The sequence below is a fragment of the Chrysoperla carnea genome, chromosome 5 (genome assembly GCF_905475395.1).
Source record: "Chrysoperla carnea chromosome 5, inChrCarn1.1, whole genome shotgun sequence".
In the NCBI taxonomy this organism is placed as follows: domain Eukaryota; kingdom Metazoa; phylum Arthropoda; class Insecta; order Neuroptera; family Chrysopidae; genus Chrysoperla; species Chrysoperla carnea.
Genome location: NC_058341.1, coordinates 18,465,220 through 18,479,106, shown reverse-complemented (window position 1 = coordinate 18,479,106; position 13,887 = coordinate 18,465,220). Strand labels below are relative to the sequence as shown.

General features: G+C 29.0%; 1 protein-coding gene across 1 annotated transcript; it reads right to left on the bottom strand.

Annotated features, from left to right (window-relative positions):
• Window positions 1-757: 757 nt before the first annotated feature.
• On the bottom strand, window positions 758-4,187 carry LOC123299947 (docking protein 2). The gene is made up of 2 exons (XM_044882372.1): window positions 4,034-4,187; window positions 758-3,088 (listed from the first exon to the last, which is right to left on the bottom strand). The coding sequence occupies exons 1-2, from the start codon at window positions 4,097-4,099 to the stop codon at window positions 1,667-1,669; spliced, it is 1,488 nt and encodes a 495-aa protein (XP_044738307.1). The 5' UTR covers window positions 4,100-4,187; the 3' UTR covers window positions 758-1,666.
• Between the last annotated feature and the right edge of the window lie 9,700 nt (window positions 4,188-13,887).

Below are 13,887 nucleotides of genomic sequence, written 5' to 3'. Positions count from 1 at the left end.
TGCGATTAATTAAAACGGCCATCTCATATTAATACCTTAAAGAGAAATTAATCAGTTTCACAATTGAATTGTTGAATTAATCTTGGAGCCCATAATTTTAAATCAATAAAGTAAAAAAAAATTGGTAAGTTCTCTAGTCAAAACTTCCGTTTCAATTCTATTTAAAATGAATCAAATCAATTGATTTAAACCCATTTAATGTTTTATTTATTCATTCCTTGAATCAAAACTTTTTTTTCCTAGAGTTATAAAATCAGCACCAACACAATTAAAAATTAACGTAATTATATTTATAAAATTGACAACCTTTTCGTAGTTATGAAGTTTAATAAACCTGGGTTTGATCATATTAAAATATTCATTTGATTTTTTTCACCTTATAATCTCATTAAATAAAATTTAAAGTTTAAAATACTTTTCAAATTAAAAATTTGTCAACTCCTCCCATCAAACTTGGATTTATTACATTCATACTTAACTTAAAAATACTTAAAATTAATATATTTTATAATAATATATAAATGTACAAAAAAAAAAAGAAATATTAAATTCTTTATAATAATTTATATAAAATGAGTTTTCGTTGTATAAATATTAAAATTTCCTGTAATACAAATACTATGATAATTTTCAGTATAGTTTCTTAATACTTAAAATTTTATCTTAAAACAAGGCACAATCATTTAATAAATATTAGAACCGGGAACACTTTGATTAAGAAAGTGATGATGTAGAATTTATTATTATTTGTGTCTTCTATAATTACCTACAGAACTTAGGTAATTTTTCTGAATAAGAACGGGCGAAAAATTGGAACAATAGAGTTTCTAGCATTATCTGAAATATTAATCGATAAGCTTTTCTGAACAAGAATCAATCACTGCCCAATAATATTTTTCAAGTTTTTTGGTAGCCTCCTCCATATAAACAAGTGCACGACTTACAAGCTTACTAACTTTCAGTGCTGTGAATGGATGAATTTTTTAATTTTTCCTATCATAATCAAATTTCTTATAATATCTCAAAAATTAGGCCTTAGATCGAAATTTGATAAAGAGCTTTTACGTTCGTTTTGATAAAATGTAGAGTTCTGTAGTCAATTGTAGGATACACTGTATAACATGAACAAACTCACTGGACAAATATAGTTCCGTTATTTCATAGTTTAGAAGAAGTTATTTTAATGTCTTTATCTTTAAATGAGTTCTTTAATTATATTACTTAAAAATTAAATATCTTTTAAAAAAACGTAAAAACGAAATACTTTATAAAAAAAAGGTGGTGTCTTTATCTAACTCAGACTCTGATAAAAAGATTGTTACTAGTTTAGAGATTCTACTTTAAAATAAGTCTTCAATAGTTGGCAATTTGATAAAAATATGGGTTCATATTGTTAGATTTAAGGCAAAGCTTGTGGCTATCAAAATGTTCTGACGATCTTATCAAGAACAAAATTTGTGGTTATCCGAAACGTTAAAGATGCAAGTTTACTTAAACAAAATTTTAAAAATTTACTTCGCACGCGAAATCTATCGAAATGCCCTGACGATTTTATCAAAAAATTTACATCTAGATGAGACACCACTGGAAATAAAATGCTTCTAAAATAATACTCTTAAAAAATACTTTTTTTAAAATTTTCAAAATTTTCTTATAAAAAATTAGACTAGACTCTTTTTGGTTTACTTATAATAGCATAAGGTGTATTATTTATAACCTCATGTGAAACAGTTTCTTCAGGTAAAATTTTTGTAACATTTTGTTGTTTTCTGATCATACCATAGCCTAAATGTGAATCATCTGCAAGACGCACCGCTTCCATATCAATTTGTAACGCTGATACTTCTTCGTAATCGTTTATAGAAGAACAAGGCGTCGTATCAACACTACCATTTTTGGGAGTCACGATTATTTTATTATATCCTTCGTTAAGTTTCGTTGACGAACCAAAAAATTGTAATTTATCGTAACTATCATCCCCACTATTGTTGAGGGTACTCGTTGTAGAAATCACTTTGGAAGCTGGTGGTAATGGCTGAGGTTCAAACTGTAAACTCTCTTGAGATTTCGTAAATGGACTTGAAAGGAATTCATTCAATTCGGAATCTAAATCAATTGATTCCGAATGACTCACTTCATCCACACCCAAAGTTTTCCATGCTTCGTTACGAACTTCAACTTTTGCATAATCGTCGACTAATGTATTCGGAGAATTAGGACTAATCAGTTCGTAATCTAAATTTTGCGGTTGAGCTAAGGGTAAATGTTTACGTGGCGGTTTTGCTGGTTTTGGTTTAATAACATTTTTTACATTTGGCGGTTTATCAGTGAACATGAAATGAGATTTGCCAGTTGGGGAAGATAGTGGAATTGGACTACGTGATCGTGCTTCCATATTTGAGGCAGCGTGGAATTGATTATCAGCACAATCGAAAGTTGAGGCGTTCGGATCATTTGATAACATTTTTCTCATTGATTTCATTTTTAACGATAAACATCGGAATATCTCTTGTTGATTCTCATGCTTCAAATGAAAACTTCCCTCGCCAGAATCACATTTTCGACCAGCTTCAAATGTAAATTTACCATCACGATATCCATAACGTCGTATGTAACGATGTGGCCATGTGAATAATGTTTTTCCGGTGTCAAAATCTTTTAGTTTCGTTGATGTTGAAGATATTACTAAAGTGTAAATTTTCGGTTCTAAACCACATCGTTCCGAAGCTTCTGATTGACATAACAACACAGTGAAAGTACCAGCTCCACTTGATGAGTATAATTCGTTGTCTTCAACAATACTTTGATTTTGTGATGAATCAATTTTATCGAAGGCCACCGATTGAAATGCCGCAATCCATTTTGTCAATTCCAAAGGGTTTTGTGTACCAAAATTTTGACACCATGTTTTTGTTATTACTGTAAAAATATTTACGTCAGTTTGTGATATTTTTATACAATTTTCTAACGTGTAGATTTTGTGTGGTGGATGCTTTGGATAATCGTCGATGTGATCGTAAACTTCGAGCCGTTCAATGCCTAATTTACTTGCATTGAATAGTAAACAATATTTTGATTGCCAAGATTTCTGTAAAATAAAAAAATCGAAAAATTATTTAACGTCGAGTAATAAACAAGAAAAAAGAACCATGAAAAAACAAATAGAAGAATCCAACAAATCAACAGTTTTTATTTTATATATTTTACATCGAGTGTCCGTTGAAATGTATTTTCGTTGTCAGAGAGAACAACCTGCCACCCGAAGGTGAGACGTCTATGGGTAAGTGATGCTTTCAATACTAACAAACTTTTGTGTATAAATTTACTTTGCTATTCACCAACGGAGAAGGAAAACTCCCTAAAAAGAAGAAAATCGTGAAGTTTTAAGTATGTATTAACCATTTAACAAAAAAGGCGCGGTCACGCGGAGTACTAGATTTCAGATTCCCTGGAAGCTGCTTGATATCCATAGATTATACAAAAAAGACCGCTTGATTTTCTGTGTGAAAAATTTAATTGAATTTCATGAATAAGATAAATTCTTACATAAATTTTCCCACAAAAATCGGTACATACGTTTGTTGTACTAAAAATTTTTTCATAAACTTAATGACTTCAGTATATACAGGGTGTTTTAATTGTGTTAAATGTTGCAACTCTGGTTAATTAAAAAATCTTCTAGTCCCTTTTGGAGTGTCGAATTTAGCCGTCTAAAAAATTATAATCTTAAGATCATCGAAGAAAAAATAGTTATCCAAGGGTTAACAAATGAAAATACACTTTTGCCTCAATTTTTTGTGAATCATTACCTTCTCTGAATAATTACGATTACCCAATTCATGCAATAGTTAGAAATCAAATAAATGCGGCAAATTGAAATATATTAAAGCCTAGATATATCTGCCACTTGGGTTTGAGCTGAAATGTTCAATTTGCTGTGGTTGTTTTTAATTTTATCAAGTTATATATACAAAATATTAATAAAAAATTTGGGTACAAAATTATAAATTGTAAATAAAGACAAAACATTCACCTTAAGAATCTTTCCTTGTGGTGGAAACAATAAATTTCCATCATAAACTGGTTTTTCTCGATTCATAATTAAAAAAATACACAGTTTCACAACACAAATTAACAGAAATGTTAATAAACATTACAAATAAATGTTATAAATCGAAAATTTTATTAATTTTAACCCGTTTTAGTAATTATATTTTTAAGAAATATTAATTAACAAAATAAAAATAAACAAACACTTAATTATTTTCGTGTAAATTTTCTGTTTAGTCTCTCTTTATGTTTGGTTTGACACATTTGTGACTGCATTTAGTACCAAAACATGAGGTTAGTGTTATATTAGTTCAATGTTGCCATATTTAGCAACTGTTTATCATAACATTTTATCTCAACTGTGATCTCAACATAATAAAGGCATTAATTCATTCATTTAATTGTTTTATTTGAAAAGTCTAATAAACAAGAAAGTTTTCCCGTATCAATTAAAAAATAATCTTGTTTTAAAATTTAAACAGTGCATCTTATGATGAAGTTTTCAGTCTAAGATCTAGGTCTGTTAATAGAAGATTAACTTCACATGCGGATGCACCGATTTTGATTTCTTGTCTTTGGTTTCAAAGGTGAACTGATCGATAGTTCTTAGCTATAAAGTGTGGGAAAAGGTCGGGGGTTCCTTAAATTTTGTAAATTTCACTTGTTAATTTGTTTCGCTGACTATACTGATCCTGGTTCTTTCGTTCACTTGTTCTATTCGAGTTATTTTACTTTTAGGAAATGTGAGAATTTCGCTGATTACACTCGTCTGAAATTCGTATGTAAAGAAAATGAAAAGCCTTTGACCATATATTTATTCGAAAATAATTTATTTATCATTATTATTCTTTTGTTTCGGAACTTTATCACTCTTCTCGAAAATGAAAAGTTTTAGATTAGATTTCCCTTCGCATTTTTTTTAAACCTATTGTTAGTGATTAGTGGCTGCATACATTTGAAAAGCGAGCAAACATGCAGGCAAACATGTAGATACCGATTTAACACCTTCACACCTCCATTATTGAAGACTTTTCAAAGTGAATGACAAAATGAAAAAGAGAAGAGAATTTGTGAAAATATCATTTCATGGCCTTAATATACTAACTTAATATAAGGATGAGCTTTAGGGCGTTGAATTTATCTGCACATACACAGCTCCTTGGCTATTTAAAGCATTGTCTTATTTAAAACCTTGAAAATAACCAAATAGGATCTATTTTAAAATAGTAAATGAAAATTTTTATCTTATATGAAAAAGAACGGTAAATTTTTCTTCATACTTGTAAATCAAGTTTTATATTTAAGAAAAAAAATTTTTTTTTGTTCTCAATAATTTGACAACATTGTAATAAGATATTTCATAATATTTTTATAAGTTTGATTAAAAATTGATTTGCTCCGGAAATGAGTCAAAATTACAGAAAATAAAAGTGAAATATTTTTTTTATCTTAGCAATTTTTTTTTTGTTTTACACAAAATGATTATTTATTATTATTTTTCCTTAAAATTATCAATTACGATTTGGTTGTGATTGAAAACAATGCATTGACTTTTTTGCATAATTATGTAATACTATTTTTATTGATTATTTATTTATCGATGATTTTTTATTTATAAATGCAAACTTACAATAGAATTAGATAGTTGTTTTGTGAGATTGTGTAGGACACACGGCCATGCATATTGAAAGCGATAACTTGGCTATAAAGAAAAATAATTCTCTTTATTATTATATAGTCATGAATTTATATCAATAAAAAAAAAATCTTTAGTAAAGTATGTATTTTTATGGGAAATTTCTTACTTCTACGATGGTGGGAGTGGCCATACAAAATTTCACCGTCGTAGCAAGGAATAGCCTGAAAAAACTCTCCCGAATTTGCATAAAAAGCTAAATATTATCAGTATTAAAGCGATGCCATATTCTAAGCAATAAACACGGGCTATATTTTATTTTCTAAAAAATTAGGGATCCATACCAAAAAGTAGAAGTAAAGAAATTTTAACAAAAGGCGAGATAAGTGAAGGCTTTAGCGCGGTATGGTATATTTCTGAAACTTGAAAGTGAGAAGTCAACCTTGGAAATTTCTTTTACACGATACCAAAATCCAAAATGTATTTTTATCGGGCTTCGGAAGGAATATTAGAAACAATTTCTGCATTTGAAACACTCTCATATTCTTATAGTCTGCAAAGTTCTTACCGTGCATGAATTCATACAAAAATCGATTAGAAAGTTTTCGTCATTAATCAAGACAAGAAGCAGACGTAGTAATTATATACAATTTTCGAATTATTTAAAAAAAAATTTAAATAAATCAATATATTAGCACCTATATTTACAAAAACCGCTTCGTCACTTATAATAAACAAATTAAATTATTAGACCAAGAGTTATGGGCTGACGATTCAATCAGGGCTGAAAGTAGAGTTGAAAAGTTGCTCCATCAAAAAATCACTCCTTTTAATAATATTATGGAATTGCAAAGTAAAAACAAGTGAAAACAAACAATTGACTGAGTTAAATGTTGAAATACCATGTATTAGACAATATTGATTACGCAATCGTCTCTGTTTTTTACGTCATGTAAGTAAAGATAGATAGTCACTCTTAAATATAGCCACAGTCGTGTGTACCTATATGTATAATGTACTATATAATGTTCTAACCTAATTTGCGCCCTCACTGTTAGGTCTCGTACATAGCAATGAAATATTTGCGAAGCAACTAAGCAAGACGAGAGTGTGGTAGTGAGTGCTTCAATTCGGCTTAAAAGTAATATGAAGATAATTGTACTAGCTATATGCACAGGGCCGGATTAAAATTTGAGGGACCCTGAGAGCAGACTTTTTTTTACAAATTTAAGGAATTATAAGCACTTTTATTTTATATTTTGAAAGTATTTTGCTCTGCATACAATAGTATGTTGAGAAAATGGGTTTAAAAAAATGAATTTTTTTTATATTTTTTTTCATTTGATTGTTGAGGGCCCCTAGAACAATCGAATGCCCTAGGCCTGGCATGCATTAATCCAGCCCTGTATACGCACAGACAGCTGCCGCTGAGATACTTGCGATTTTCCTAAGTAAAACAAGAATGTGGTAGTGGGTGCCTCACTTCGCTTACTTTAGCGAGTATACGCGGCGAGAATATTCCGCGAGAGAGTGTGGATTACGGGCAAATTCTCTTAATGTGGCAAATTCTCTTTGGCTACAAGAAAGGGTTGAATCAAACTCAAATTCATAGAACTACCTCTTATACTATTTTTGAACAAATTATGTCTATTGATGGAAAATAAAACTCGTTTTTTTTTTATCGAAAAGCTAAACAATAGTAAAATCAATTTTAAAACAATTATATATGCTTTAGTTTTCAAATAATATAACCAATAGGAAAAAAGATAAACTCATTTATAATATTTATAAAGCATATACATTTATCCTTGTTCGATAAATGTCATCCGATGTTACAACTACAAGAATTTTCTTTAATTTTCCTATACATTATATTATTACATTATATCAGTTAGCTGTACCGAGTATAACATATCAAACGCGATAACGTAATAATTTCGATAAATGGCGTTACATTACAATCTCTATTCTCTATTCTCTATATTTTATAAATGCGAAAGCAAGCATGTTTGTTTGTTTGTTTGTTTATTTGTTACGCTTTCACGCTAAAACTAGCGAATGGTTTTTAATGAAACTGTACAGCAATATAGCTGATATGTCAGAATAACACATGAGATATAATTTATAAAGATATATTAATACAAAAATTAAAAAAAATTAGAAATTAATTTAATTTGACATTACCATAAATTACAGATTTCTGTAAAAGTAGTCATTTGACATTACCATAAATTACAGATTTCTGTAAAAATAGTCGATATAAAATATTTCACGGTCATATTTTCTGATATACTCAATAATTACGACTATTATACATTTACAAAAATAGAAAACCATACATATATTTTACCTGTGTAAAACAATCCTTACCTTTATTTCGAGTGTTATAGAATGGGGATAAGCGAGAGCAATCTTTATCAATCTTTACTTTTAAACCCAGCGAAGCGGGTGGGTATCACTCTAGTACACTATAAAGACAATAATACTTCGGACAAACCTTATATTCCTCGGGAAGGACCAAAAACATCTTGTTTTCTTAGGAATGTGTCGAGCATCAACTAACGCAAAGAAAATTATTAAGTGTGTAATTACATTTGTCAGGGTATAAATGATATACCCGGTATATGAAGGGTGAGTTTTTCATATACATATATACATTAAAGTTTTCATTCCAGTTTTTCGCTGTTAGGAAAATATATACTACTATTTATCGTTAAGTTCGGTGTAGTGAGAGATAGAATGCACGTAAATTAGAACACAAAGTGCACGTGGTGATATGTTTTGTATTTATGTTATACAAAAACAAATCGCGTATGTGAAATATTATTACCTGAGGATCTTTTAATTAATATTGTTAAAATGTAAGTTAAATTATTCAACTGTTTTTTAACGCTGTTATATCAAGCGAAAATGTTTTTGGAAATAAGAATTCTTAAGGTTATTCGATTTGTAAACAAATACGATTTTAAATATCGCGCGTTTTTCTTTTCTTCGTTAGCGTTGCCAAATGCTATCTACTGTTTTCAAAAAGTGATATAATTTTGCGACTAATATTTTTATACTAAATATCAATTTTTAAACTCCTTTCTTATGAAAATTTGTGATTATTGCGAGTATTTCATATGTTAATTATCGAACAACCTTAAACAAGTTTATTTATTTTTCAAAAGTCTTTTCATGTTTTTACGGATCATAATTTTTGTTATTTTGAATTAAATTTTTAAATAAAAGGCATTTTTTTATGTTTCTAATAATTTATATACACATAAAATTTTAATTTTTAAGTTTAATGAAATGATTAAAACTTTTAATTAAGCTAATTAAATATTATTAATAGAAACACTATGAATTAAAAACTTTCGGTTGAATAAGCCGTGATATGGACACAGCCATCAGGGGCTAATTAAACAGTTTTCTGTAGCCAAATTTTATGTTTTAGAATAGCGGTGCGCAAACTGTACGCCGCAATAAACTTTTGGATCGCGAAAATTTTTTTTGGCTTGTCAAATGTACAAAAAATTTATTTAACAAAAGGCAGAAAATCTTAAAATTCTTGGCTTTAATGTCATTAGAAGTTTAATGGATTTCGCATAAATCAAATTCAAAATCCATTGTCTGAAATTTGGTAAATAATCGTTCTTAATATCAGACTCAGAAGATGCTGATCATTTGAGTGAAGGGTAGTTGATCAGAGGGGAGAAGTGTAAGGACAAATGTATACGAAGGACAGCGCCGCATTTACTATTCAGGCAACCTAAGCGGTCGCCTAAGGGCCTCCAACAAAAAAAATTTTTGTTATTTTATTTTCACATTTAAAAAAATTTTGATCAAAGGGCTCTCACGAAGTAATCTTATGTAGATTTACGAGGACTAAAAAATAGACCAGTACCTACGTCTAAAAGTTTTAGCATTTTGATAACTTAGTATTAAAATATTTTTCCATATGGAAATAATTTTCTTAAGCAAAGATATAGAAAGTAAATTTTTTTATAAATCTGGTACTTGATTAACATTTCTGCACGTCCATGTGATCGAATAAAAATTTAACAGAAACAAAGGGCGTGTAAAATATTCTTTATTAGGCAACTTGTTTTCTTTGAAGTAATACTAATTGCGTGTACTAAAAAACAAATTGAATTTTTTGCTAATTTTTCGGATAAATATTTTTAAAAGTTTACAATATCATACGATTTCGATACCAGAAAATGATAAATATATATTCTAGAGTAGAATCGGAACAAAAAAAAATTTCTTCAAAATTTAATCTTATATTTATAAGTCATATTACAATTTAACATGTCAAATAACAGTTAAACTGTATTAGAAGAGCAATTTCAATTTCCCAGTTGATTACTTTGATAAGATAACACAAAATATTATCATTTATTCATCATATTTTCTTGACCTAAACAAGTATAAATTATTACAAACAAAAAAAATGTATAAATTTTTTATATTCATAAATATATTCTCAACATATTTATCAATCCTTTGTTCACAAGTCATGCAATGTTTAAATAAATATGTGATATAAAACGGTTTTGACAGACAGTCGATTTCGAATACATTTATACCTATAATATTCGACTGGGTGCGTTTAGTATTCTAGGTCTTATTGAAGGATAGTATTTCAAGTCGATTATATTGGATTGTCTGTATACAGTATGAAACTGATTATAAAATATTATCATTGGTATTGCTAGTATTAGGTTAGGTTAGGTTAGAGTGGCTGTCCTGGGGTGGGACACACTTAGACCATAGGGTCCGTTGTGATACCGAAAAAAGGTTGGCCCATCCTCGGCCACTACTCCATGAACCTCTTTAAGAACAGCAGGAGAGCTTTGATGTCGACGGACTCTAGGTCGGAGAGGTCGTCAAAGAGAGGCTGGCTCAAGTAAGTCCATCTCCTCATGACAAGAGCTGGGCAGTGACAGAGAAGATGAGACATTGTCACCTCCTCCTCATCACTGTGACAAATCCTGCAGTAGTCGTGATACACTGCCAGGCCCAGGCGTTCAGAATACCTGCCGCCAAACCAGTGTCCTGTAATAGCCGCAACAACTTTGCGAACAGAGGCGCTTGGAAGTGATATAAGAACTTCGGAACGCCTGCGATTGTACTTAGACCATACTAGTCAAAATATATCTGTGGTGACAAATAAAGTTTTTTATATTTGTTTATACAATACGCCAGACTGGCGGGTTGGCCTAATGGGAAACACAGACTTGCTCGGCGGAATGATCAGTCAACATGTGGGTTACTCTGATAAGTCAAAATTTCGGTCAGGCGCACGGTTTTTGAAGCGACTGGTATATTTATTAACTTACAAACTTCTATAAAAACATGTAGATTTTATAATTCATAGGACAAAAGTATTTTTTTTTCATCAATTTCTATGTAAATAAATGATTTTAAAATCACCTCAATATGAAATTGAGTTACAAAAAGGTGTTTATATTCTTCATTCTTAAACTAATATTTATTAAAAAAAATTAAACAAACACAAAGTATATTATCTTTCAGTTGTGAGTCAGTTCGTCTCGTATAGTTAGAAATATTGATCCACTCACATATAATATGGAAATTTTAGTACGTTTTTTTATTACTAATTATAAAAACAAAGATACTTTAAAACGATATATCTACCTATAGGTATCAAACGGATTTTGTGCTTATATAAATTTTATGATTTGTGACATAATAGATTCATAAAATTTGTACTTGACCTAAAAAAATAATTTAATAAAAGCCTTGTACTTTTTAAACAAATATATTTAGGTGTATAATAGAAAATTTTTATGATGGTTATAAAGGAAAATTGTTATTTCTTCTTTTTTAAACAAAAGATGATTACTTTTGGCGAGTCTATCAAACTTTCTCTCTACGACTTTTTTTCGAAAATGCTGCGTTTTCATTTTATATGACGATAGGATTCTTATTTTCGGAGAAAGTTGCTCTTCATTGACGATTTTGGAGGATATCTCAGAAATTATGCTTCCAACAATTGAATAAACCCGATTTTTGAACTTTTTGGGTCAAAATTATCTTATATACTGAGTTTTATCGAAATAGGAAAAAAAATTTTTTTCTCGATTTTTTCGATTTTTTTCAAAGGGGTACCCCTTAAAAAAATTGTAAAAAATCGAAAAAATTTTGTTGTCACCGATTTTGATAAAACTCAGTACATAAGGTAATTTTGACCCAACAAATTCAAAAATTGGGTTTATATGACGATAGGATTCGTATTTTCGGAGAAAATTGCTCTTAATGGACGATTTTGGAAGATATCTCAAAAATTATGCTTCCAACAGTTATATAAACCCAATTTTTGAACTTTTTGGGTCAAAATTACCTTATATACTGAGTTTTATCGAAATAGGAAAAAAAATTTTTTTCTCGATTTTTTCGATTTTTTTCAAAGGGGTACCCCTTAAAAAAATTGTAAAAAATCGAAAAAATTTTGTTGTCACCGATTTTGATAAAACTCAGTACATAAGGTAATTTTGACCCAACAAATTCAAAAATTGGGTTTATATGACGATAGGATTCGTATTTTCGGAGAAAATTGCTCTTAATGGACGATTTTGGAAGATATCTCAAAAATTATGCTTCCAACAGTTATATAAACCCAATTTTTGAACTTTTTGGGTCAAAATTACCTTATATACTGAGTTTTATCGAAATAGGAAAAAAAAATTTTTTCTCGATTTTTTCGATTTTTTTCAAAGGGGTACCCCTTAAAAAAATTGTAAAAAATCGAAAAAATTTTGTTGTCACCGATTTTGATAAAACTCAGTACATAAGGTAATTTTGACCCAACAAATTCAAAAATTGGGTTTATATGACGATAGGATTCGTATTTTCGGAGAAAATTGCTCTTCATGGACGATTTTGGAGGATATCTCAGAAATTATGCTTCCAACAGTTAAATAAACCCGATTTTTGAACTTTTTGGGCCAAAATTACCTTATATACTGAGTTTTATCGAAATAGGGAACAAAAATTTTTTCTCGATTTTTTCGATTTTTTTCAAATGGGTACCCCTTAAAAAAATTGTAAAAAATCGTTTGTTTCATTTGTCTGATTTGAAGTGCCTGCGTAAATAAATATAAGGAACATTTTTTACATTTAAACTTCTGTTCTATCTCTAACGGTTTACAAGATGGGTCCTCAACTGACCCATGTAGCTCATTTACGGACTCGACTTCATTTTTTACGTCCTGAGCACGCTATAAAAATTTCAGCTTGATATCTCTTTTTGTTTTTGAGTTAGCGTGTTGACAGACAGACGGACAGAAAACCGGAAATGGACTAATTAGATGATTTTATGAACACCTATACCAAAATTTTGTTCATGGTATCAATATATTTAAGCGTTACAAACTTGGGACTAAACTTAATATACCTTGGTATATTTCATATATATATATGGTATAAAAATTTCTTTTACTAATGACAACATTAATTTTTTTTTGTTACAGGATAATTTTCGGCCATCAAACTTTAATGTAAAAGATCGATATCATTTATTAAAACTTCGAGAATAAAAAAGAATGACATTTAAACAAAAAGTTGAAATGATTTATACACGATTAGAATTTCGTATTAAACACACATTTATAGGAAATAATATTCCATATATATTATTGAAATAAAAATTATATTCCAATTATTATATCCCAACATAAATTCATATAAATAATTAATATTAAGTATCCGAAAAAATATTAAAACAATAAAAAAAAGTTTTTCTACAACATTCTAAGTTGATTTTTGAATATTTATACAAAAGATTTTATTGTGTTTTACTGTTTTTTATTATCACTAGTTAAAATACTTGTGTATTCACGTGGTTTTCTTATTCAACATTTCTTGCGATTTTATACTGTTTTCGCATAGTTTTTATTGATAGGCAACTGTATATACATTAATGTATATGATCGATACATAACAGTATAAAAAAAGTTTTTTTTAAAAATAATTCTGAATCTCGAATATAATGCAGAATTTTCGTAATTACTTTACTCGGTCATGTAGTGGTACCAATTTTATTAATCCAAGTCAATCAAATCATAATTTACAAGAAGGTTTATTCCAAATTGCCACACATACATGTAGTTTATTAGTACAAGTGAATAATACAAATAATATAAGTTTTTCACGGATCGATGAAACAAATCCAAATATTGAGGGAAATGTAC

Excerpts from the sequence above, each read along its gene's own strand:
- LOC123299947 (XM_044882372.1), bottom strand. The coding sequence starts at position 4,099 with ATGAATCGAGAAAAACCAGTTTATGATGGAAATTTATTGTTTCCACCA. Across the intron at positions 3,089-4,033 it reads CACAAGGAAAGATTCTTAAG|AAATCTTGGCAATCAAAATA; the intron begins GTGAATGTTTTG and ends TTTATTTTACAG.